The 25,835-nt window shown below is 38.9% G+C and overlaps 2 protein-coding genes across 11 annotated transcripts in view; both read right to left on the reverse strand.

Moving 5' to 3' along the window:
• Window positions 1–458: 458 nt before the first annotated feature.
• Window positions 459–15,227, reverse strand: LOC135988800 (actin, aortic smooth muscle). The gene is made up of 9 exons (XM_065635043.1): window positions 15,184–15,227; window positions 12,426–12,572; window positions 11,156–11,284; window positions 7,501–7,611; window positions 5,224–5,308; window positions 3,734–3,895; window positions 2,966–3,157; window positions 1,355–1,536; window positions 459–770 (listed from the first exon to the last, which is right to left on the reverse strand). The coding sequence occupies exons 2-9, from the start codon at window positions 12,552–12,554 to the stop codon at window positions 627–629; spliced, it is 1,134 nt and encodes a 377-aa protein (XP_065491115.1). The 5' UTR covers window positions 12,555–12,572; window positions 15,184–15,227; the 3' UTR covers window positions 459–626.
• Window positions 15,228–16,498: 1,271 nt separating this feature from the next.
• LOC135989945 (golgin subfamily B member 1-like) overlaps window positions 16,499–25,835 on the reverse strand; it is a 41,572-nt gene continuing 32,235 nt past the window's right edge. For all 10 annotated transcript variants that reach the window (XM_065637080.1, XM_065637079.1, XM_065637082.1 and 7 more), the window contains 8 exons: window positions 25,556–25,707; window positions 23,866–24,025; window positions 21,315–21,467; window positions 20,450–20,608; window positions 19,616–19,713; window positions 19,126–19,260; window positions 18,368–18,482; window positions 16,499–17,558 (listed from right to left, as the gene is read on the reverse strand). In XM_065637080.1, coding sequence (XP_065493152.1) covers window positions 17,400–17,558; window positions 18,368–18,482; window positions 19,126–19,260; window positions 19,616–19,713; window positions 20,450–20,608; window positions 21,315–21,467; window positions 23,866–24,025; window positions 25,556–25,707 — 1,131 coding nt within the window. In that variant the 3' untranslated portion in view covers window positions 16,499–17,399. The remainder of the gene's footprint in view (window positions 17,559–18,367; window positions 18,483–19,125; window positions 19,261–19,615; window positions 19,714–20,449; window positions 20,609–21,314; window positions 21,468–23,865; window positions 24,026–25,555; window positions 25,708–25,835) is intronic.

Genomic DNA, 25,835 nt, shown 5'->3' on the forward strand with positions numbered 1-25,835 from the left:
GGTAGCAAAAGTAAATGAAACATCAGTTAACTGCTTGGGCAGAGAGATGAACAAAGCAATAATACATCCGATAAATGTTGTTAGGTGTAAGTTCAGAAGTAACCAAGGAGAGACATCCATATAAGCTCTACAGAAAGAACTGGTACCCTTGTGCACATTGGTACCCACATCAATCCACTGTATCCTCAGGAAAATAAGCTCTCTTAGAAGAATCCTGTGTACCACTCAACTGCATCAAATAAGCTTTCTTTGGTATCTAAATTTTGCATTATCTTTGAGTTTGAAAGAACCACTGATGCGGATACTTCAGAGACCATTGATGAGCAGACACCACCACACACCATCATAGCGCGTCACCTCCTGGGTTGCAGCAGGGGGAAGGGATGTCTACAAAAACGTACGGTATAACTATTGTTATTAATCTTGGAACAACACCCATCACTGAAACGTTAGTCTCAGTTCAGCATCAAAAATTAGAAGTCGATTGCTAATTTCTATGACGTCCATACAGTGTGGTTTTTTTTAATGTGTGGAAGAAAGCCAAAGCCACCCTCAGAGGTGATCAAAGGCAGGTGAGGAGGAGAGAACCAGCACTACTTATCACTGACAGGACATGATGGACATGGTCAAAAGCACTTGCGATGGACAATAGAGGGACCGGCTTCCTCATATTCGTCTTTACTGATCCACATTTGCTGAAAAGTGGACAGAGATGCCAATATGGAGCCCCCAATCCAGACAGAGTATTTACGTTCTGGAGGTGCGATCATCTAGAAGAGAAGTGCAACTTGTTGTAAATAAAGTGACAAGCAGAAAACACAGTAACCCTCTCTTTGGATGAAATATTACTAATTATTAATAATAACTAGATAGAAGTCTTTTCACCATAGGAGCATGACTCCAGTGAATTAAGAGGTAGAAAGGCTGCCCTGTGTTTTGTCTTCCACCTCAAGTCAGTAGAGATGCTACAATGTGACTATGAGCAAACAGAGCAGCCCATGAGACATCTGAAGATGGCCCATAACACAGCTACCGAAATTAATAAACATACATGAAAAAAATCAAATTTAAAAATAATAACCCCCAGGACTGTTTTCCTTAACTGTTGTTTGACACTTTCTCAAAATATCCTCACCAACTCCCGTTGCTTCAGCAAACATTTTTATTCCCATACCGCTCAAATCCCTTTTTTAATTCTGCTTTGGCTGGTAGGAAGAAAAGAGGTATCAAGCTGCCCAAGGACATCAGGACTTGGGATGCAAGACCTGGGCATTCTCTTATGGATATTTTGATTTGTTTATGAGATCTAACTTTCCAACAAAAGTTTATTTTTAGTATGGATGTTAAAAATTACCTTAATCTTCATAGTACTCGGAGCCAAAGCTGTAATCTCTTTCTGCATACGATCACCAATCCCAGGATACATCGTGGTTCCTCCGGAGAGGACGTTATTAGCGTAGAGATCCTTCCGGATGTCGATATCGCATTTCATAATACTGTTGTAAGTGGTTTCATGGATACCTGCAGATTCCATCCCTGAGCAGAAAGAAGTTTCAACATGTTATTTCTCTTCGTGCCCTTCATTTTATTACTGTTAAAACAAAAGCAAAGCTCACTAGTCCAAGCTGTCTTCCTCAAAACTCCAAGGTGAAAAAAAATAAAAGAAAAAGCTTTGTGATGCTTTGGAGAGGAAGGAGAAAGGACAAGACACACTCCTCACCTTCTTTGTCATCTCAGTGTAGTAATTGTACAAGCAAAATAAACTTGTGAGGAAGAAAGATCCCCACTATGATTTCACACTGAGTTTACTTCCTCAATTAAAAAAAAAAAAAAAAAAAAAAAAGAAAAATTTAAAATGAGGCATTACTGCAATAGTTTGCTATTTTTATAACCTTTTATGATGCTGTTACCTAGAAATAGAAGCCCACTTGGCATTTCAGTGAGCCACCTTGCTTCTGAGGTGTTGGTTTAATTTGAATGCCAGTACGGTAAAAGTTAACTTACGGTACTATTTTTTGCTAAAGAAAAGGAACAGACTAGATACAGTCCTGGGAACACAGTTTGAACTTTAAGTATGAGACTTTTTAACCAGCTCAATGTGCACATTTTGACAAAGATCTGTGATCCAGGAAATCCTAATTTCCATCGCCATGTTTCTGATACTGACCACGGTTTAACACCAACTCTGGTCCCTGATACATTTCTGGCAGCCAAATCCCTCTGTCTACTAAAGAGAATTTCTCCTGCTGATGTTCAAATATAGAATATTTTAACATCCTTCCTGCTGATGTTCAAATACAGAACTTGGAGCTATATTAATGCTCAAATAGTTTCCTTTCTACACGCAAGTGTAGCTAGCTTCACCATTTAGTTTGATGGAAATTGTGCCAAAGTGCCCACAGGGATTTTGCTCAGTCCTCAAGAGCAGAATTTAAGTGGGAATTGGGAAATTTGTGAGGGCAGCATGAGTTACCACATCAAGTGTCAGTCATCCACTGGATAGAATGAGAATTTTAACACTGCAGATAAAAACTACTGGAAATTGACACACAATTTGATTTTGTATTATTAAAATCACAGATTAATACAATAACAGGATAAACAGAAGCAGCATCTAGATAAAAAACACATATAAGCAGCACTGTGCAGTTAGGTATCGGGCAGTCAAGATAAAAAGCATGATCTTCTGACAGGACTTTAAAACATCATCTTAGAAACTCTATTGCTTTTGTAAGAGGTTGAAACCATCTTTGGATCCAGGTATTTCTAAACTGAGAGGTGTTTTGCTGTAGCAGCAATGCTCATGGTTTCTAAAAAACTGATTAGGTCAATAGAAACTGTACGTTTCTAAGGACATTTGAGGATAAATACCTCCGTTCCTGCAGCTGCATGTCGTCTATAATATCTAAGAAATTCTTATTTTCATTCTATGTCAAGTCCCTAGAAAGAAAAAGTTGTGTCCCACCTATGAAGGATGGCTGGAAGAGAGTTTCTGGGCACCGGAACCGTTCATTCCCAATGGTGATGACTTGTCCATCAGGAAGCTCGTAGCTCTTTTCAAGAGAGGAAGAGGAAGCTGCAGTTGCCATTTCATTTTCAAAATCCAAAGCCACGTAGCAAAGCTTCTCCTTGATGTCTCTCACAATCTCCCGTTCCGCTGCAGGCAGCAAAAAAAGTTTTTAATCAATGTAGAGGATGACAGCTAGGACACAGATTTTCTCAGGTACATTTCCCTTCGTTCACGATGGTTGCACGATTCCGTGGATTCTGACCGCTCTGTTGTCTCAACAACATTACTTTCCTTTCGCATTACCAAATTTCCCTCATCGATAAATAAAATATATATTGTACTACCGAATACTGTAAAGATTTATGTTTACAAGTCTGTGTCACAAAACCTTGACCAAATCTCTAGACTTGCTCTCTCTCTCTCTCTTGCCCAGCTACTTTGTTCCTTTGTCGGTGGAAGAGATATGACCAAACACAACAACTCCTTAAATTTGCCACTGACTTAGGATTTCCTAATCAGGTGGCACCCTTGTCCTTGATGCTCCCCAGATATGCTGAGAGCCAAAGTCAGGAGAATCCCATTAGCCAACATGAACTGTTATTCCCAGACCAACCTAGTGACGAGGATTTTGATGCATCTCGCCAAGTACACGCTTCCTGCATAACAAGACAACTAACGGAGTAAAAGTGGGCAAAGTGCATCATCCAAAGCACAGCTCGTTACCAGTGGTGACAAAAGAGTAGCCTCTCTCAGTGAGAATTTTCATGAGATAGTCAGTCAGGTCTCTGCCTGCCAGATCGAGTCTCATGATGGCGTGAGGCAAGGCGTAGCCCTCGTAGATAGGCACGTTGTGTGTGACACCGTCCCCAGAATCCAAAACTATTCCTGGGAAGTGAAAGAAAAGGAGAAGCTGGTTATTTCCCCTGATACAGGATCTCCACATATTCCATATTCTCAGCTGAAACATGTAACAACAAATAAAGATGCTCACAGGATGATTGCTTCTGTCACTTGTGTAATTAAAGAGCTGCTCACATGAGATAAATTGGGGAAAAAAAAAAAAAAAAGACGTAGAACATTCAGCAATTTGATTGTATTGTTTTTGCTGAATGGATGCTAGCAATAACGTTGATTTCACATTTTATAATACTGTTGTACGTGGTTTCATGGATACCTGCATATTCCATCCCTGAGTGGAAAGGAGTTTCAACATGTATGTGGAGGCTTTAGATTCAGACAACACCCAGCACTTCACAGACATGAACCAATGTACGAACTGCAATGAAAACAATCTATCTACAAACTTCAAAATTTGAACCTACCATTAAAATAAACCACACCATCAGGGAAAATATAACAACAGGTTACCTCTGCACAGCCATGGTATTTATATTCTTGGATAAGAAATGAAGAACATGCTTCCCACTCAAAATGAATAAGGCATTTCTGATACCAAACATGCATGCAAATAGTTGAATTTTAAAAAAACAACAGTATTGATGACAATTGTAATTCCTGTAAGCTGTTGATCTTTTTATATAAAATTATATTGTGGCATCAGGCTAAAAAGACAGACGATATTTTAATTTTTTCCAAAGTGTGTGAAGACTCAAGAGTTGCTAAGAAGAGATTTATTGTCTCAATGCTTGATCGGACTCTAAATGGCAACAAGAGACCTCCATGCTAATTCTGATGATCGTTTAACAGCAGATGTCATTATGTGATCAAAATTCAACATTTAAATGAAATACTTTCATTTAGCTACTGAATGTTGTTTGCTTTTTTTTTTTTTCCTTATTGGGAATGCAGCTTAATAATAGAGGTAGGTCTAAAGTAAGAAGGAACCATGGGTTTGGAACAATCTAGTTAAGACACAGCTTCTTTATGCTGTGCAATTAAGGGCAGTATCAAACTGTATCATCTTTCATCTGTTCATAGAGTTGAGCTGTAGTCACTTGAACTTTTGAAGCAGAAAGTCATACATCTACACCCATACCTGCCATGAAAAAAAACTAAGAACAAACAGAAAAAATATCCAAAAAACAACGAAGAAGTACTTGCATGGGACGGTGGGGAATATTCCATTTCCATATGGCTATCGGTTCTACCTAACGCACAGCTGGTGCATGGTAATAAACATATATATCTGTGTGTGTGCACATACATCCACAAGAGAAGGACAGGTGGAAAATACAATGCCCAGAAACACTCACCAGTGGTTCTTCCAGATGCGTACAGAGACAGCACCGCCTGAATTGCCACATACATGGCTGGCACGTTGAACGTCTCAAACATAATCTGCAATTCAGAATTTGAAAACCTTCAGGATCTACACTTAAAAGTATCTGAAGAGACAGTAATTTTTTTTTTTTTTTAATGAATACTGCCAGTTTCTGCTCCTGAGTCCCCTCCTGAACTGTGGTTCTTCTGTGAACAACAAGCTATGTTTTCTTTAGGATTTCATGTAAAATGACTGAAGTCAGTGGATATCTTTCCATTAACCTCAGACTAGGTCAGATTTTTATTGAGAATATTAATTGAAGATGACACCTTGCGATAACTTTTTTATCCTGATGTCAGAACTGCAACAACACAGCAATCTAAAGTATTTATATGTATATATAGGTATATACGTCTAAAAGATTTATAGAAGGCACAGCTGGAAGAAGCGATAAAGAATAATCTGTCTATTCCCATCTCAAGCAAGAACCAGCTGTTCCTGATGCAGCTTTTGTTCCGTTTCAGAAACTCCTCTGCTGGAGCATCCACGGATTCCTCTGGCAAACAAATCTCGTGATACGTTACACTTACTGTGATCAGGGTTTTCTTGGTGTCCTTTGGTGCTTTATTCTTAAAGACAGCGTTACCCCATTATGAGTGGCCACATTTCATAGAATCGTAGAACCATTTAGGTTGGAAAAGACCCTTAAGATCATCGACTCCAGCCACAAACCCAACACTGCCAAGTCCACCTCTAACCCATGTCCCTAAGTGCCACGTCTACACGGCTTTTAAACACCTCCAGGGATGGTGACTCAATCGTCACCAGTGTATCCGTCAGAGCCACTGACATCAGGGGGTTAAACTCAAACTTTGGATTTCATAAGCTAATAGCTTTGCCAATGAAGTCTACTTTTAATGAAAATTATGCTTTGCATTAAAGAATACACAAATTACTGATATTTTGAGTTCATTAATGTAATGAACTTAATGCAATCAGTAATAAACAATAAGCCTCTAAACAATCTTGAAAACAGGATTTATCATTACAGTGTAATGACAGAGAAATAGTCCTAGACATGTCTACTGTATGAACCACACCTCCTGGTTGTTATAAACCAGGCTTTTCTTCTGGTCTGTTGTTGTTTATTATCTCCCAGTTGTATTATCTCCCAGTAACATGTGCTGTCAGGCTCACTACTTAATTAGTTTATTTACACTGTTGCTAAATTGATGCATAATCTTCCTATTAAATATATGCCAAAAGTGGGCACAAAGGGAAGTGCAGATCCGCATCTAATTTTCCCAGGTGGTTTTACACCTATATCTGTATTTAAATCACACTTACTTCGGGTTACATCACTGGTTAAATTTATAATGTGGACTTTTGGCCAGAAGACTGTTATAAAATGAACTTCAGAACTTGACTTCTGGTTCTGATCTCAGTTTGCTAAACGAGACTGGGTATGTCACAGGCAAAAATCTTCAGCAAAGCATCACTTAAATTTGAATGCTTCGCACAACCCATTTTCCCAAACCAACACAAAGACTCCAGTTTTTGAACAATTTTCCCCTGATCCAGGTGCTCCAGTTGGGAGCTCCACAAAGTCATCTGCATGATGGCCTTCAAATACGTTTATTTAAATCTTCCAAAAAAATGAAATACTGATATGATAATTAGGATTTTGTCTCGTGCAGAACTGTTGATAAAGTGACAGTGTTTAGGGTAGAAAGCTGGAGCTGGGACAGCACAACCTGAGGAGCTGGGCTACCACAAGTTGAGCGCTCTTGGTGGCCAGAGGTAGGGACATTAAAGGTGTCACCAATCCAAAACTCACAAAGTGTGATTCAGCTGGTACAGCACTTGCAAACCTCAGATTTGAATACAGCAATGGCTCATAACTCCATCCAAGAAATTACATTAATCCTGGGTCAACATTATCTGCACACCAAAATTCAGCATCAGCAGCTTTGGCCTCCAGCTTCCCCGCTTCCAGAACTGAGAGCACACACAGTCTTGTGAACAAATAAAATTATTTCAAGTTTTTAAGAGCTGGTTCCATCTGTTTCACGGCCAAAACCAGGTACAAAACATTTTAGGGCCATCCAGAGAATTTGCGTGAGCAGCAGAAACTTTTGCTCTCACCATGGCCTGGCCAACCCACACCAGCCCTTAAAGATCATCTCCCAGATCTGAATACCCAGGGCTATTTATATTTTTAGCTGCTTCTGTGCAGAAATGATCCACGGAACAGCATTCAGACGATTACCTGAGTCATTTTTTCACGGTTGGCCTTGGGATTCAAGGGGGCCTCGGTCAGCAGGACGGGATGTTCCTCTGGCGCAACCCGGAGTTCGTTGTAGAAAGAATGATGCCAAATCTAAAACCAAAAATTGCTTTAGAAAAGTGTTCTGAAAATTGCTCCTTCTGTCCACAGAAGTACATAGAAAGCTTCTCAAATACAGTAATTATATTTTCTGCAGATATTAAACCATTGTGTTTCAACCATAACATTAGAATCTAACCTACGCAACGGAGTCCTTCCACTTAGGATTTCCTGAACAGAGCACGGATCATCTTCTCTGAAGAGGGACGCAGGTTGGTTCCCAGCCCCAGTGCTCTGATTCCAGCTAAAAGACAGTCTGTTCAGTAACACGACGAAATATTTCTTATCTTCTCATTTCATTCTTTCCTACTCTTATTTATTATTTTTCTCTTTTTAGCTCCACTTTGCCTGACCCAGCAAGCTTATTTCTGAGCACAAAACATCAGGGTAGGCTTACAAGTAAGTTTATTTGATTAATATCCTAGAAAAAAAGTATTAAAATGCTCCAAAACTAACTTAAGTGGAAAGAAGATCTATAAATTTGAAGCACCTACAAAGTCAAGAGCTGTCCAGAGATGGAATTATTCATTAAGAAAATTATCAGGCCTAAAAACCAAAATTTCAGTTTCATCTCAGTCCCGTAAAAAATATGAGATGTTTCCAGAACTGGGGCTTGGGATGCCGGGCCATCTTCCATTTGAAGGTTTAGAACACAAAGACAGGGAAAAGTTGAATAAAACAGAAAATAATCATGTAAAAGTTTTGATTAAAATGTATAGAAATCACACATAAGAAGAAAAAGACTGCCGTTTCAGACACGAAAGAACCAAGGGAAGAGAAGAAACCTCCGTGTTTGCATAATTAACTAAGTATTGGCAATTTCAGCAGTGAGGAACCAACTTGGACTCAGAAACCAGGACCCTGCATGAACCTCCAGCAGTTTGCAGGTTTTTCCTCAAAACCAGCAGTATCGGGCACTGCACAGCCCGTTAGATTCAACCTAATGATAACCAGAATGTTAATCGATAACGCTATTCTACAAGAAGCAAAACCAGTTCAGTGTTGGATTTTATAGGTCATGAGAATTAAATGTAAGCAGCAAGAAAAACAACAAAGATAAATTAGTGAGGAAGAATTATTCCAACACGTATATTAAACGTTTATGTAGCCAGAAAATGCTCTGTCCCAATGCTTTCCCTTCCATAGGCTGTCAGCTCAGTCGCCGTGAACAAATGAACAGTGATGGACAATGCCTGGTATTATTATCCAGTGGAAAACAGCGCAGTCCCCATTTGAATATTGTGAATTGAAGCACGGGAGGAGAAGAATGCTTCATTTCATCGCCTCCGTGTCCTCCTCCTCCGTTCACACGGGTCTCCGTGCATCCTGCAGCATCCTCGCTCTCTATCTCACACACATGGATGCTCAGCCCAAGCTGTTGGTGACCCCCCACTTTTTGTAATATATGGATGGTTGGGCGCTATGGTGCCTTTGTCTCATTTTTGGCACGTTACCCACTAATTCTCTTGTTTCTTCTACATTGTGATGCTTTTAGTAGTAGTATTTCCAAGCATCGGAAATTTCTCGTTTGGATCAAAATCATGCAACTGGTTTAAAAAAAAGAATTTGGAGGAAAAATACAGAGACATATACAAATTCCCTTAGCATCAAAACTTTAGGGACTGCATTTCAGAAGTTCTCTCAGCCACAAGAGTGTGTGTGTGTGTTACAGAGCTTCAGGAGATGCTGAGATATGCATGTAGACATACAACTGAATCAGGGAAACCTGTGTACATTTTTTTTTTTTAAGCTATTTTTCTTATTTGCAATAATCACGAAAGTTAGCAAGGCTATTTCTTGCCTCTTTCCCACCACTGTCTTCCTCTCATGCTTCTTTTTTTTTATTTGTTACTCATTCACTTGAACGCAGCCTTGGCTTTCTGTCCCATCAAGCAAAACTCGGTGTTGGTGCACCTTTGCCAGATACTGCATGTTGCAAACTGTCAGAAAAAGGAAAATTTGGGCCAGGGACCCACTTTCACAAATAATTCCTTCATCCATTCAAGCGGCAAAGAGAAGTTCAAACTGCAAGAACCCATAGAGTATCTGACCATCATTTGAACTGTGGCACTGCCTGAAGCCTCCACCATACACCCTAAAAATCAATCTAGCCGTGAGTTTACACTACAGCAAAGCACATGCCACCTTTTTACCTTCTCTAATTCCTTTTCCTAACTAGATTTTAGATAGTCTGCTCTAGCATCCAGCCTTATCTAGAGAAGGATACAGACCAGTATGTGTCACACACACAGGACAATTTCCAGATGCAGATACCAATCGCTGATGGAAGAACATAAAATAGTGACCTCCATTTTTTTTTTCTTTTTTTCCTACAGGGAAATATAATTTATCGCTGAATGCAGACGGCAGGAGAATTATGAGGCAGAACAACATAATGGGATGTTTGAGGTCAACTTTCTACTCTGCAGAACGGAGGAAGGTGTCCTCCCAACAAGCGGTGCAATCAAGAAATGCAAATACTGTGCTTCCATCTAGAGGCAATTTATTTCCAAATATGAAGCGAGGAACTCGCGTTGCTCCTGTATAAACTTTGGTCTGTTCATCTGGAACACTCTGCGCTTATCAGTTTGGGTTCATGAATATGACACAATAAGCAGTTTTAGATATATGTATTATAGATGTATACACCTTGTCTCAGCAAGTGTGAGTACAGAACAACCCCAGCCCCCTGTCTCCTTTTCAGTGGTATTTTCCACAGGAAAAAAAATACTAGAAGAATTTTCTCGTGGAGTTTCCTTCCCATTCCATTCCACCTGGAGATGACAAGGGACTGAACCGCCTGGTCTGGGACATCCTTGAGTGGGCATTGCACAAAGAGGTCACTGCTCTGACCTCATGCCAAGAAAGCTGGGCTTGATAAGGAATAAAGACGCCTTCTCGCCAGCCAGATGTTAAAAGCTAACTGGAATTGGCAACAGAAAAACCTGCTTCAGGAAAAAAAAAAAAATTCCACTCTAAAAGAATTAGTATAGGGATAGGAAGCCCCAATCTGTCTTTTCCTCTTTAACTGACAGTGAGAATGTCACATGCAATACGAGATGTAGGCATCACCCATCATCTTGTTCATGAAGGCAAGTGCTCAGGAGGGAAAAAAAAAAAAATCACTCCTCCACCTCACGGTTTGTGTTCCCAGCTTCAGTAATGTAGCTTGAATATTTCTCTGATTCACCTCTGATGAATCTCAACCTTTTATTTTTCTCTTTTACTTTAGCTGCTTTCTATAATTGCCAAACATTCTGCCTCAGTATGAACGTCAAGGTTGAAAACAGTAGGTATAAAGTGTAAAACACTTTTCTAACATACTGCCAAATCTGATGAGTAATAAGCATTTACTTTTTAAAAGAACAGCAACTCTAGAAGTGCCAAGACCTGATCAACTCCTGGTACTGGCACCCTGGCCTATCCCTTTAACTACAGTGAGATTACAAATTCTTCAAGGTTTATAAGATTAATGGCAAATTTTATGTCTCAGATAAGACTACACCTCAACAAAATCACATTGAAAATGAACACCCACCTTTTCCATGTCATCCCAGTTGGTGATGATTCCATGCTCAATGGGATACTTCAGTGTCAGGATCCCTCTTTTACTTTGTGCTTCATCTCCCACATAACTGTCTTTTTGACCCATTCCCACCATAACACCCTGCAAAGTATATTATTCTAATGTTAGTGCAGTATATCATGTACATTAGAGACAGAATATCATGTACACTAGAGACAGAATATCATGTTTATGTTAAAATTTCATCCAAAATGCTGTACCTGCTACTGCCATTCTGCAAAGAAGGATTAATTTCTATAAAACAGAGACAGATATTCTAAAATAAAACTCATTTATTAAGTAACAGTTTTGCTAAGTTTATCCTGTTTGCATTAGGAAGTCTATCAAAATTGCCCCAAATAATGTGACAACATATGAGGTAAAATAATAATCAATTAGCATTAAAATATTTAATTTTTCTTGTGCATATCTTGTAACTCCATGGATTCAATAAATACAGCTGCTGAGCTGCTTACCTGTGCAAAACTACATGCCAAAAGCCAACGAACAGCGTAAGAGGGTCAAGAATGGATGTTTTCAACAACTGATATTCAACTTCAACAATTCATAGAACTGCTCAAAATGCATTCCTTAAAAAGCTTAGTATTTCATGCCTGTCAAACCAGGCTTATTTATCTCAGCAAAAGAACACACAGAACTTTAGGGAAGGGTTTCTACAGCCCAGAAAATTAAAATCTGACTCAGATATGAACAAAATGAAAAAAAATCTGAATCTTCTATTTAAAAGGGAACTGTTACGAAACTAATTAAGCAGAAAGACCCTTCCCAAGGTCAAGAAAACCCACATTTATCCTTTCCAGTCCTGTTTGAGTTGATTAAGCGATGTGCTACAGATATTTTTGGAAGTTTATTGGGCCATACTGTTGCTTAACAGAACAGAAAAAGGAACTTATTGTTCATTTGGTTACTCATGTTCTGCCTTTTTTCTTTGTATTGATATGGCAAGCATTAATTAATCCAACGAGCTTTGTTTTGTTTTGATAAAACACCTTCATATATTCTTTTACAGTCAACATTCTGTGGTTGAAGACACCTTTTCCAAAGGATCACGAAGCTCTTAACAAGCTACATTCCTACAAAGGACAATGGGAGTTTTGCCTGAATCAATTTGACGCTTTCTCGTTGCCACGTCTAAAGTCTCAAAAAACTCCCACAAAAACCCAAAATCAACCCAAAACAACTACTCGAACCAGGCAGCACTTCCTCTCTGGCACCAACTGACCTGATGTCGAGGACGTCCAACGATGGATGGAAATACAGCTCTTGGGGCATCATCTCCTGCAAACCCGGCTTTGCAAAGCCCGGAGCCATTGTCGCATACAAGGGCGGTGGTTTCATCCTCATCACACATAGTACCTCAGATTTTCAGCTGCAAAACAGTAATTTGGAGGGGAGGAGAGAGGAGCAGGTGGAAGCGAATAGGACAAAAGCAACTCTCCATCATTTCGAGAGCAAACTGCCATAAAAAGAAATATTTTGGCAAAGAATAAACCTAAATAGTGAAGTCTATGCTAAAACCTCGGTCTTGTAAAGTATCTTAAGTATCCTCAAAAATTTCAGCTTGAATAATTTTTTCTGAAACAAATTAATCAGGACATTCAGCCTTTGTTTCCGAAAGGGATATTTCTGCTGTAGCCTCAAGGGGCCCTGTGACCTTGCGTTAATTGTCTTTGTGACCATAGGACAAGTTCAGCTGGAGGAGGCACATTCAGCTCTACTTGGATTGAGCAAACACTAATGATACAGCTTTGGAAGGGATGGGGTTGTATCTTCTAGAAATTTCATTTGTTAAAAATGAATTGATCACGTGCACCTGCCAGTGACAATGTTAGAACTTAGAGAGTAAATGGGAATCACCAAATATTCATTAATTCGAAGACCGCAGCTGATCCCTAGTGGCATTTTTAAATTTGCCATTATCAATCCTAAACAACCAACTAAAAATAACCCACAGAAGTTTCAGGAAAGCGTTTGCTGGGTGTTTTTAAGCAACAGCTCCTCTATAAGGTGAAGTGCTCACTCCACGACCTGCTCCATATTTGTAAGTGATAAATCCCTTATCAAAGTGCTTATTCCGGGAACCAGAACAAGAGGCGGCTGGGACAACGGCCCAGGAACAAGTCCACTTCAGTGGGTGGCCAACACATCAAACAAAGTCCTGAACTCATTGAAATTCATGGCAAAATTCCCACCGAGAGAGGGAATTTCACCAAGACTCCGGTTTCAGATTCCTTGGTTATTTTTAGGACCGCACGATTGCCTCGTTAGGCAGTCAAGGAGAGGGAAGGAGTTTATTTTTCCTTCTCTGGCAACTTCACTTGGTGAGGGAGGGCACTTCAGAAATGGGAAGGGAATGATAAACGGCACTTGTCCAGCAAAGCCCTCATCCTTAACAGTGCGAAAAAAACGTATTAAGCATTGTTTTTGCAATTAATGCAAAAATGCATTTGACTTCGGACAGTGTTAAGTCCCACCTCAGCAACTGGTTCCTGATGTCCTGTTTGTGGAGTTTAAAATCTGAGAGGATCCCTGCAAGAACACCAAAATCCCTGGAGATTTAAAAACACCAGGTTCTCTCACAACAGGAAATTTTATTTTTTGAAGTTTGAACTGCATGAAGCTCCCGGTGTTCAGTCCTTTCCTGTGTGCTTTACAAAGCAAGACTGTGACATACAACTGGTCCCAACAGCCTCAGATGAAACGGAAGCAGAATTTGACAATGTAACACTATTTTAAATAAGAACGATCATTTTAATTCTTTCTGATGTGCCTGTGACTGGAAGATTCTTTTTCACATAAGGAAGCAGAATCGTTTTATCACATCAATTTGTTAACGGCTTTAATGTAGGAATGTTTAACCATTAGTTCTAGTAGCTGGTATTTTGGAACATTCATTTGTGTTGCCATGAATAGGTATTTTATTCTGAAACCCTGAGGAAAAAGCTTTTAGAATGCGATAAACCAACCATTTGCAGCAGTACCCAACATCACAAAACTGCACGCAGACCGACTCCATCAATGTATAATAGAAGGAAACTCAGTTCTTAAATAAACCAGAAATTACATCAGATGTTAGAAGGCCAGAGAATTTTAAAGTAGAGAAATGCTACAAAGCTCTGAGAGCTCAGCATCGCTCCTTGGCTCTGAAGGAGGCTGGAGAGGACCAAGATGTTTAACACTCCATGGTAAGAAATAGTATTCCCCTACTCAGAGAAACAAAATTTGTAGGGAAACCCCAGCTCATCTGTACAAGTTCCACTTTGCAGAGTCAGCAGCGACTATTTACACTTTACCCACTATTGATTAGATTCCAGAAGCCACTGCCACTTACTAATATTATAACTGGTTGAATTTGTTAATTTCCATTACAAAAAATTATCTTGCTTTGCTTACAATTACTTCACTATGAGGTGAACGAACTAATAAAGAGCAGGATTTAAAATTTCTATTGATTGAGCCATGTTACTGCTTTAGAGCTGCTGAATTTATAGGTTTAATAATCCCTTTCACAAAGCAGCTATTTGAAAATCTTTTCAACAGACGAAGTTCCTAAATAAATTTCCTAAATTTGCTTTAATTTTTAGTTTCCTTTTTTATTTTTCTAATTCCCAGTGCAAAATTCAACACAATCAACAGAAAACTTCCTCTTGGTTTACTGCAAAAGGCCTGATGTCCAGACAGCAAACACTATTCAAGTGGGTTTTTTTCCAGGTTTCAGATAGAGCAAGAAGGTTTTATTGCACATTTCTGATCCCTCCAGCGATGGGGAACATCTGCACATTTCCCTGCAATGACACAGTCAAACCTGAATTACCTGACACCAGGAGACCCCTTGGAATTCCTTCAAAACCTGAGGCAAATGGCATCCAAGTCTGGCAAGAAGTGTGTAAATCCCCCAAAGATCTCAGACCAAGTGAAGCGAAACATTAAAATCATGAACTGGAACATGGAAAAAAAAAAACTCTCAGGGCAACACTTACCCAGGAAATGCTGACGATTTGTAAAAGCCTCTTTGTAAGTGACATGATCTCACCTCCCGTTACATTTATATCAGCTCCTGGAATGGAGTTCACAGAATATCTACGCGTGTCGAGCCATTTTTGGAAACTTTTTTTTTCCAGTTTGTGCTTATCACAGGGCCAACACGAAGGGCTGGATAAATTAGGGCAGAATTTCCAACATTTCTGGATCCTCTCCCGCTCGTTGTGCCTCATGACAGAGGGTTGTTTTCCCCCCTCCGGACAAAAAACCCTCACGTGAGATGAGCAAAACTGGAAGAATTTGTAGGTCCACTGTTGGAGCTGGAAAGTATTCTGCTTCATTATAACACAATTAGCTAAGAATAGCTCGTTATCATTCTGTGAACGGCCATCTTCAGGCTGGAAAGGGAAAAGTCTTACCACATACAGTACTCGTGTTTCAACTGTACCTGGTGGTTGATTGTGTGGCGCAAAGTCTGAAAATAGCTCAATTATCTCAGTACTTGGGTGACACCAGGGCTGAAAACAGGGACTGAATCAGCCACCAGCCATTCAAAAGAGAGAAGCCATCACCATTTTACAAAAAAAAAAACCCCACCAAACCACATCCATTACATAGGAATATATTGGATGTATATAAAAATCCAGACCTTTACTAGACTAAGGAATACTAAGAAGCATCAAAAGAAGAAAGTTCACAGGATTTACCCAATGGCAGTTCTTCCCATTCCATGTGACAAAGTGATGCAGAACATCAGGTACAATTTGGCAAATGGCAACTCTGCAAATATAAATGCCAACCCATTTCTTACCTGTCACCCGACCACACAGCAAACCTCACATCCAAGAACCCTTGGACTTTAAGCAAATAATTCACTTCACTCACATCTGTTCAAAGTCAGCCTTGTACCTGCTCATCAGGAAAACTGATGGAATCCTTTCATTGCCATCCTCATTTTCTTTTCCTACAAGATTTTTAGGATGTTAGCCTAGCAAAGAGGGAATCAAATGGCTACTCCTTTTTTGTGACTTTATGTCTACTCCTTTAGACTCGGTTTGCTTTGATTGAATTGCCATTTTATACAGATGTGAGCAGAAACGCAAAGAGAATAAACCCAACAAACAGCAACGCGGGGTGTAAGAACAACCTTCCAGCGACCGGCCTTCTCAAATAAGCTATTTTCCAAATCGGAGAAATAGCTGTGCAGTTTCAGAGAACACTGTAACAAAACATGGATGTATTAATATGCAACGCGTAACACTCTATTACGTGTCTACAGAAACTGAATTTAAATCCTCTGCTTCTTACAGCCTCTTGGTTGAAAAATGTGCTCTTTATTCATTTGTACCTTGAAGACAAAGTATGTAAAAGAGGTAAAGTTGTGTCTTTATAAGCTTGAATTTCACATGCTGAGCAGCTGAGTAACATTTTGCCCCAAAGACACGCAGTAACTAAACCCAACAAGACAAGAAGTGCAAATGAATTTTAAAAAACCCAAAACAAACAAACAACCAAACGAGCAAAAAAACCCCAAGAAAAGTTACAGAAATTGCACCCTTAAACAACGGTAAAAGAATAAAAGAAATTGAAGCCACTTCTTGAAGTCATCTCAATTCTGAATCTTTAATCATCAGCTTACCTCATTACCATATACATATCTGTGTACCCTGGCAGAGCCATCACAAACTGTATGGCCAAAGAACAACCATCTTAAATCTTTTCTTTTCAGTCAAAAAAAAAAATTCAAACACCCAGTAGTTCTTCCTTTATTGCACTCTAAAACTTCTTGTTATAATCAAGAAGTCAATAAACAGTAATAGCTGAATATTCCTTTAAAATTTATAGATCAACTCTTAAAATAAAATTTATATAGAAAAGATATCATTTACAACCCATTCAGTAGTAACCAATCATTATGTACTCACAAACAATATTAAATAACTTGTGTGCAGCAGTTTCTTTATAGGGCAAACAGAGGGGAATATTTTCTCCTTAGCAAATATAATATTCCACTGCTGAAGAGCAATTCAAGTCAACTTTGGAGCAACTGTGATATACACAAATTTCTTTTAAGAAGCATAAGATTCATGTAGTGTAACAAGAATATATACAACTGTGTCCAGTGCATAGCTTAGCAGCATGTGAAAAGTCTATTACCTTGAATTGGCACACCATTACCTAGAGGGAAATAATTCACCCAGCAAATACAGCGTATTCAGAGGACACCAGTGAGGCACAGTAAAACAACAAGATGTAGTGTCACCAGGTAGGTGAGGAATAAATAGCGGGATTTTGCTCTGGAGGTCAGCAGCTTAGAGCAGTACAGACTTCGCCCTCGAAGCCATCTTCTGAAGGAAAGGGCTCCTCCTTTCATCTGGTTCAGAAATAAAAACCATCAAATAAGTCATCAGGGATACAGATGAGAAGCAGCTCCACTGGAACTTAGATTTCTGAGGCACTACAAAGCTTTTGCCTCTGACGCATCGATGGATGCAACACAGGCTGTAAGCATAAATGACTTAAAGGCCAAAGAACAGCATTAATAAAAGGAAAGGGGAATGGTTACAAGGTATTTTTGCGCTATATAATTATGTATGTATACTAGAGATGAAAATGCGCAGTTATATGCATACACGTTTTATTTAATAGATGTGTAATATAAATATGATTACTCCCATTCTAATTTGGACATATGTAATGTGTTCTATGGCACGGTTTACACAGGTGCCTGTCTTTGACTCACCATCCACAACCCAAACAGAAAGAAATTCGGGATGTTTTATCAGTAAAATGCAGTTTCAGCAGCAGCTTGCGACTTTTAATGGATGCCCCTATAGCTCCCCCATCCCCATGGTATTTCACATAATAAAAAAGCATTTTCGGAGTTTTTCAGAGACAAGGCAGATTAGACAAGTAGCTGCTTCATGCCAGTGTTAACATATAAAGACGACAACCCAAAACCAGTGACTCCCAGTCACTCAGAAAGGAAATCCACACTCCAAGAATGAATGACATTTGAAAGAAAAGTACAGCAGAGGGAAGAAAGGAAAAAGAAAGGATTCGCGTGAAGGAGATAACGAGCTGTGCTATCTTCAATCCAACCTGCAGCTAGCAGTATACAATATGCATGTCACTTTTAAGTAGCTTATAATTCAGGGGTTTTAAAAGCTTTCATTAAGTTACCTTTCGGACAACGATATGTTCACTGGGGTTGATGATTAAGGCTTCCCTCTCCTCCTCAGCTTCCATCTGAACAGTGTACTCGCTAGGAGCAGACCTGTAACTGCCTGCTTCAAATCTAGAGAAAAATCAAAGGGAGATAATAGAGTGCTGAATTATCTGCTCTTTTCAAGTGCCAAATTCGCATAAATCATTATTTTGTACATATACATTACCGGCGGAAGGTCCCCAGAAAAAGCAGTAGGACTTAGTTTATGTTGCCAGGTCCTTTTCAGTTTGTATTTACAATCTACTCTAAAGGTGTTTCACTTATTCAGAATAACCCCCATCATCACTAGCTGATGGAACAGTGATTTTCAGATGATGGTAGTGATGGACACTTTACATAGGCAGGTGGATGATGGTATTTTAAATCTGAACACTGGCTGTACTAAAGCTGTTATATGTGAGATTTTTTTCTCATTGCTTCAGGTACTGTGGACTCACAAACAAGTTTTATCATTTGTTTGCTCTGTTATTTGCTCAGAAATTCAACACCCGTAAGAAAGCCTATCACTAATCTCACTAAAAAGGCAAACAAAAAATCTGACTCTCCATTTTCCAGTTCCCTGGTACATTTTGCATTTACTCCAGGCAAGGTGTAAATGAAATCCTCACCACGCATTTGTCCAAGGGGAAGCAAAAGTGAAATAAATGTGTTTTACTGACACTTTTCCTTCAAAGGAGATAAAAGCCATGTTTTACACACAGGAGCATTTTACCTGTTACTTTGCTCCTCGGAGAGTCCAAGAGCCTCTTCTGCAGCTTCTCTCCTCCTCTTCTCTTCTGCCAGCGCTTCTGTCAGCTGTGCCAGAGCCTGCTGCACCGAATCATATTGTTGCTCGGTCTCTGCAAGCCTACGGCAAAATAAAAACCAAAATCAAGATTTTGCGTACTTAAAAAATTAATTTCTTGTTCTTTTTATTAAGAAATGTTCTTTTTTTGGTGACAAAGACTTAATTATAATGAGATGCTTTAGATTAGATATTGAAATAGTCATCAATAAGCACACATCTTTACAAAAACAAGCCACAAATATTACCAGACAATAATAATCCGCAAATATTACTATGATTCATTTAATCCACGGTAAATCCGCTTGCTTCTCTTTTCCCCCAAAATGCCTTAGAGGGCTAGAAAAAGCGTTACTTTCGCACTTCCAACACAGCTGTCAGGAAAACAATATTGCTAATACAAGCTCTCAGTCCTGACCTTTTTCTGAGTTCATTTAGCTCCATATTGTCTATCTCGACAATAACTGCAGATCTTTCCTGTGGTGCTCCAGGGGGAACTTCTGCTCTAGCTTCATCCTAGAAAATATTAAAAGGCGGGGGGAAAAAAAAAGCCAGTCACCATTTCTCTAGTTGTTAAAAATCTTTATTTCGATTAAAGCAGCCATAAGCACCACAAAGCAGTGGAACAAATCGCTCTTTGTGCCATTTAATCTTCTAATTTCTGGAGGTGCAGTTTTCCAAACCTGTTTTCTAGCAGAAATTTGATGAAGATACTGCCTGTGTGTTTTATATATGTATCCATATGATATTTTAGCGTATTACAGTAACTGGTTGTTACTGAATAACCAAGGCAGTACAGGAAAATTTAAAAAATGAAGAGATCACAAAGGGAAAAGCTTACGGATGTGTAGGACAGGTTGACAAAGGGCACGGAAATGCTGAACTGATGACATAGATCTCACTTCTGAAAATATTACTCGAACATCTTGCAAAATGGTTCACGACTGCGGTGAAATTAATCACTAAACTTTGCTGATGCAGCAATTAGTGGCCATCCAATTATCTGTGCCAGCTGTAGACCAATTCAAAAATGGTAATACTTCAAAATTTAAAAAATGAACGGCTTCCTTAAATGAAAAGTAAATAAAAACAGTTTTACAACAATAAAGACAATTATCCTCAGCGCACCATGGGCTAGCAAAAGCAGTGAATCAGCACAACAAAGAGTATTAACTCTATTTTTAGGACAGAAGCCAGAAAAGCATAAGCACAGAAGACAAAAACCTAAAAATATTTCCATGTATTTGCTTACCTGAACAGCACCCTGGAATGACGTCACTTGCATTGTCTGATATTCCCTCTCCAGTCTCAAATAGCGATTCTGCAAGTCGGTGTATCGAAGCTGGTTATCCCTCAGAGTCTGCGAAAGAGTCTTCAGCTGGGCAGACAGGACAGCGTTCTCTTCTGCCGACTGCACAACCAGAAAGAAATTAATATTTAAATAAGCAAAAATGAAGAATTATCTCCTCCAGGAAATTACTGCAGATTTGATACCTGCTTGAGATTTCTACACCCGTTTCAAGGTTTGGTTAAAACTGTTTATAAAACGATCGAGTGAAGCAGTGAAAACAGACACAATGACAAATGTAAGGGAACATAAACCTAATTTCCTTCCAATTCCAGGCTACACGAGGAGAGATAAACGTTAAGGGAATTTCCAAGAGCATTTATAAACTTTTGTGAACAAAGCTGAACACAAACACATGTGCACAGAAACACACGCTCTTACTGCCTTAACAGCCACAAAAGTGTTCCGCAAGAATTGGTAAGGAAACTTTTTTGAGGTATTTACAAATTGGTACGAGATAGCTAAGATTTTGTTCCAGCTAAGAGAGACATCTGTTTCTGTCTATAATGAAAAATATTTCACTTTGAAGTTCAATCTCCTCAGAATGCAGGTTCCAACAAACCTCTCTCAGTCAAACAACAAGTCAGGAAAGCCTGACACAAAAGTAATACTGAAATTTAGTTTGTAATTTCTAGTCTGAGCCAACAGGGATGTTTTGAAGAACCTAAGTTTTAAAGCACTCTGACTTCCCATTTTACGATATTTCTGTGCTGATATTGGCTCAGATCCACAGGAAGTGTTTAGGATCCCAGCTGTCATCCTAAGTTACCTTGGAATGAACCTGCTGGAACTGCAGATCCTTCTGGTGGATCTCCTGGAGACAGCGCTGCAGCTCGTGCTGAAGCTGATTCTTCTCAGCCAAGACGTGTTTCATTTCCTCCGGCACGTCGGCACTTCCAGCGAGGGCGGCAGTTTCCAAAACCTTCAAAAGCATCAGCATATTCAGGGTAAATGGTACAGAAGTTTTCCAAATAATATACAACTCCAACACTAAATATACATGTGGACTACGTGATGATTTCCTTCTCACAAGATTGCTTCCTTCCCAAAAGTTAATACCACATTTGCAAGAGACTTTATACAAAAAAACCCTTCTACTTAGTGTTTTCAACCTACATACTTCAATTAAAAAAATACTACCATGAAATTTATTTTTTAGTTTGTAAACAGTGTGAGGCACAAAAGAGAGGAAAAAATAGAAAAAGCCACATTAATGAATATAAAACAGCTTTTAAAAATTATTTTTAAGCTAATAATATATAGTATTCATGATTTGTAAAAGAACAGCTACTTTGAAAATATGAATATAAAGCTGAAAGTCCATTTTGAAAAATAAATAAACAAACTCCAACCAAACCAAAAATCAACTTTATCACAACTTGGGCTTGCTTTATCTCTAGCAGGTTGATATTTTGGTGTGAAGCTCCAATAATGGAGGGCAGTTTGCCATCTCTTAATGCTTTATCAAATCTATTTTTCTCTAAAATCACGAACCAAGACTTCTACCACATAAAATATTCTATAACCCACCACATATTAATGTTCAATGGCTTTTACTCGTGACGTTAATCACGGAAAATGAACAGCACACGAGACACAAACTTGACCAACTAAAATGTTGTTTTTAAAGGAATTAAGAGGAATACGGTTTACCTCCTTGGGCACACAGAAGACAAACAAGAAAATTATCCTAAAATAACACTTTTCTTGAAGCTTTACTGACAGTCTGCAGAAGGTGGCAGCAATTGCCAGGCTGGGTCTCGGCTGCCGCGTTTCTAAATCCAGGATTTGGTTCCTGGCAGATGCCAACTCCAGCTGCTCCAGGGAGGACAAGGACGCTGCCATGAGGCACATCTCTGCCTTCGCCCCCCAATTAGGTCCTATTCTAATCCGCAGTAATTAGAGACTGATTTAGGCTCTGAAGAATGAACTTTAGATCTTTACCATTTGTTAGCACCAAGCATACAAATTCTGAAAACTCTTGCCAATGTAAACCACCAAGTTCTTTTTTGATCCTCTTAAAAACTGTGTCCCTGAAAACAGGTTGTAGCTATGATATAGCTGAAAAAATATCCACATTACCTGAAAGCGCGTATCATTTTATCATTACTAGTTTTGTATTTGTCACTGAATGTCCCCTATTCAGGGATTACAAGAAGTGTGAGTGTAGGTTCTCATTGCACTTACATCCCACAGTACTATCAGGTTGGGATTTTTTGCCTCTCATTTATTTCTTTCTTAACATAAACAATCTAAATATTTTCTGAATTCTCTACTTAGAAGTTTTTCTATATCAGGCTTTCCACCTCTCTCCTTTGAAACTTCTTTTTGTGTTGCAGTGCAGTACTTCAGTGAAGCTGAGAAGAAGTGTGCTACAAATTATTTACACTCAAGAATTATGTTTTCTGTGCAACTTTTCCAACCATTTACTCAACATCCAAATAAGTTCTTTGATTCAGACTGGTTTTCTAAAAATAAGGTATATGCAAGTCATCTCATTTGTCTGTCTCTTCCCCCAAACATATTTGCATCGGCTGATGAAATTGGCACAAGAAGCCAGAATTATATCCCCACTTAGGGACATAACATGTTGCAGCTGCTACACGAGCAGAATTCCTCCTTGTGTTGCCTGACAGTTCTCTATCCTCTGCTTGATTTGAAAGGATTAACTGAGAAACCTGTAAATTGCACTAGTTCTTTTTTTCCTTTCTAGTAAATGTCTCTATTTGTCAGCACCCAGCCTTCTGTTGATCCATGTTTGAACCATTTTTATTTTTAAACTTCTTCATATTATATTCTGGATTTAACTAATCTAAGAAAGAAACTTTGAAGATTACTTAAGTAGTAATATTGCTAATATTAGCAACTCAGCAACAAGCAAATAATTTACAATGTAACCACAACAAATTGTTACTCCTTTTTGACAAAGAATCAGTAACCATTATTGGTTCACCTTCTGCTTCACATTTGATTTCTTTAGGAAGATTCTTTCCATGTTTTTAACCACTAAAATACACCACTCCAGCAAGTTTTCTCCGTTGTTTTATCAACATGAGAGAAACCTGTGCTTTTTCTTTGTTTAAAAGGAGTTGATCAACATACCAGACTCCATTAAAAAGTGGTTTTAATAATTGCGACTCATTTGCTTGGAATAGTTGTAACTTGCTGATTCGACCCCAACACTGACACACAGGTAATAAACACATTTATCACCCTTCCATACTTCACTATCATATGGTGTGTAGTTCTCATTTGGGAAGCAGACTGCACATTTAATACAACAAACTGATGGAAATAAACTGATTCCTGCATTTTTTTACCTTGACTGGGTAATTGCTGCTGGCAGAGACTGATTTCTTCACAATCATGTCTTGTTGTACCTTTTGGAGTTCTGCAATCTGTCGATCTTTCTCAGCAACGGTGATTTGGTATTGATTTCGCAGTGCCAGGGACTCCGACAGGAGGAGGTTTTTTTCCATTCTGAACATAAAATATGAGACTAGACGTTAAAGTCAAGGAAAAGGATAAAGCTTTACTGTTATTTCTGAAATAAATAATGGGATTCTTTTGAACAGTTACATGCAAATACGGAGCAATATATGAACATTCTCAATACACACTTCGGTTTAAAGGCGTCTGCCAAATAAAAATAAATAAATCGGAAAATAAAGCCTGGAAAGTGAGAACATCACGTCTGCTTTGCTGGCCTAGAGATGAGAGAAGTTCACCGGCTGTAAAGATCCTGATGTGTGCTAATACAATAAGTACTTCAGCTCTAGGTTGCAGGTGAGTGCTGCTCGGTCTACCCTATTGCAAGTACACAAGTACAAAAAAATTTCTTCATGTCTAGCCTGAACCTCCCTTCTTTTAGTTTAAAACCATGACCTCTTGTCCTTAGACTCAGAAGAGTGAAATAAATAAACACACCACATCTCCAGAAACTGCTGTCCTACACAGGCAATAGCACAAAGCGCATAGAAGTCATTGAAATCCTTTTGAATTCAATTTAATCTATGTTTTTAAAGTTTGGGGGAGGAAAATGGGAAAAGGTTATTCATGCTGTTCACTGGCTAAGTCTGCAAGTTAGAATGAGGTTGGAGTATTTCATGCTAACTTGCTTACATTTGCAAAGACAAATGTGGGGCTGGACTTTTGATCTACACCCTCTACCCCAAAAGTTTCTAATATAGAACAAGTGTTACCTTACACAGACTTTAATGAGAGATCTAGAACTCGCACTATGGACAATAAAATGCAGGAAGGCACTCGGACGCTGCCTGCTGGCCTCAAATTCAAACAAAATTATCTTCAGTGAACCGATCATAACATGCTTTTGCACTTCAATCATCTGCACAAGTTTAAAAGCTTGAACAAGAGCAGCAATCTGACGTGGCCAGATCTCGATCTGCCTCCGACTGCCGCTTAAAAATGCCGACTGCCTTCTTCAAAGCAGATCTCACGAGGTATTCACAGAATTAGGCCCGAAGTGGCACGTTATTCATTTGTCACAGATGATGCAACATGTGAACAGTGCTGAAGTGGGCTCTCAAACCTACAAAAATAATGCTCAAATGTGTAATGAAGATAATTTTCAATACATAGTTGGGCCAAATACGCAGCAGCTCGGACATATTTTTTAAAAATAAAAAGAGATATGGGGGGAAATTTTCAGCCATATGAATCATTACTTTAAGAGGGGAAGCAGTGAAATAAGATTCTTAAACTGTAGTTCCATATATCCAAGTCACCAACGGAAGAAAAACCATAAAATTAAGACTGCTTGAAACGTTACATAAGCCAAGAGACCATTACATAGAGATACAAGGATAACCACAAAGACAGACAACCCTGTGGAAGTTGATTTTGCACATTACAGAAATATTCTTATCCTGCTTCCTGCTAAGCTATGCATAATTTGGGGTTTGCACCAGCTTTTTCTCAGGCTATGAAGTCACTGAAGAATTTTAAACAACAGCCACATGTACTTGATGTTAATTTTAACATTTATACCTTAATGCAGCAAGCTCATTCTGGTACGAGGCAATCTCCCTCTCGGTTTCTGCTTGGAAGGCTTTTGTCTGATGCAATGTCTTCTCCAGATCATCAACCTTGCTCTTCAGTTTTGATATTTCAACAGCGCCAAGGCTGGCTCCTTCTTTAGCCTATAGTAAATAAACGTGATTAGTGAACTGGAATGAAAACATTATGACTGAAACTGTATTAGTGCTAGAATTCTAGTTATAGAACAATGTTTTTTCCCCATTTGCTCCTGTATAACAGGATAATTACC

Source organism: Caloenas nicobarica, chromosome 5 (assembly GCF_036013445.1).
Source record: "Caloenas nicobarica isolate bCalNic1 chromosome 5, bCalNic1.hap1, whole genome shotgun sequence".
NCBI classification, from domain to species: Eukaryota; Metazoa; Chordata; class Aves; order Columbiformes; family Columbidae; genus Caloenas; species Caloenas nicobarica.

Coding starts and splice junctions, on each gene's coding strand:
- LOC135988800 (XM_065635043.1), bottom strand. CDS start 12,554: ATGTGTGATGAGGATGAAACCACCGCCCTTGTATGCGACAATGGCTCC. Junction 3,158..3,733: donor CTACTCTTTTGTCACCACTG/GTAACGAGCTGT, acceptor TGCTGCCTGCAG/CGGAACGGGAGATTGTGAGA. Junction 1,537..2,965: donor CTTCCAGCCATCCTTCATAG/GTGGGACACAAC, acceptor CTTTCTGCTCAG/GGATGGAATCTGCAGGTATC.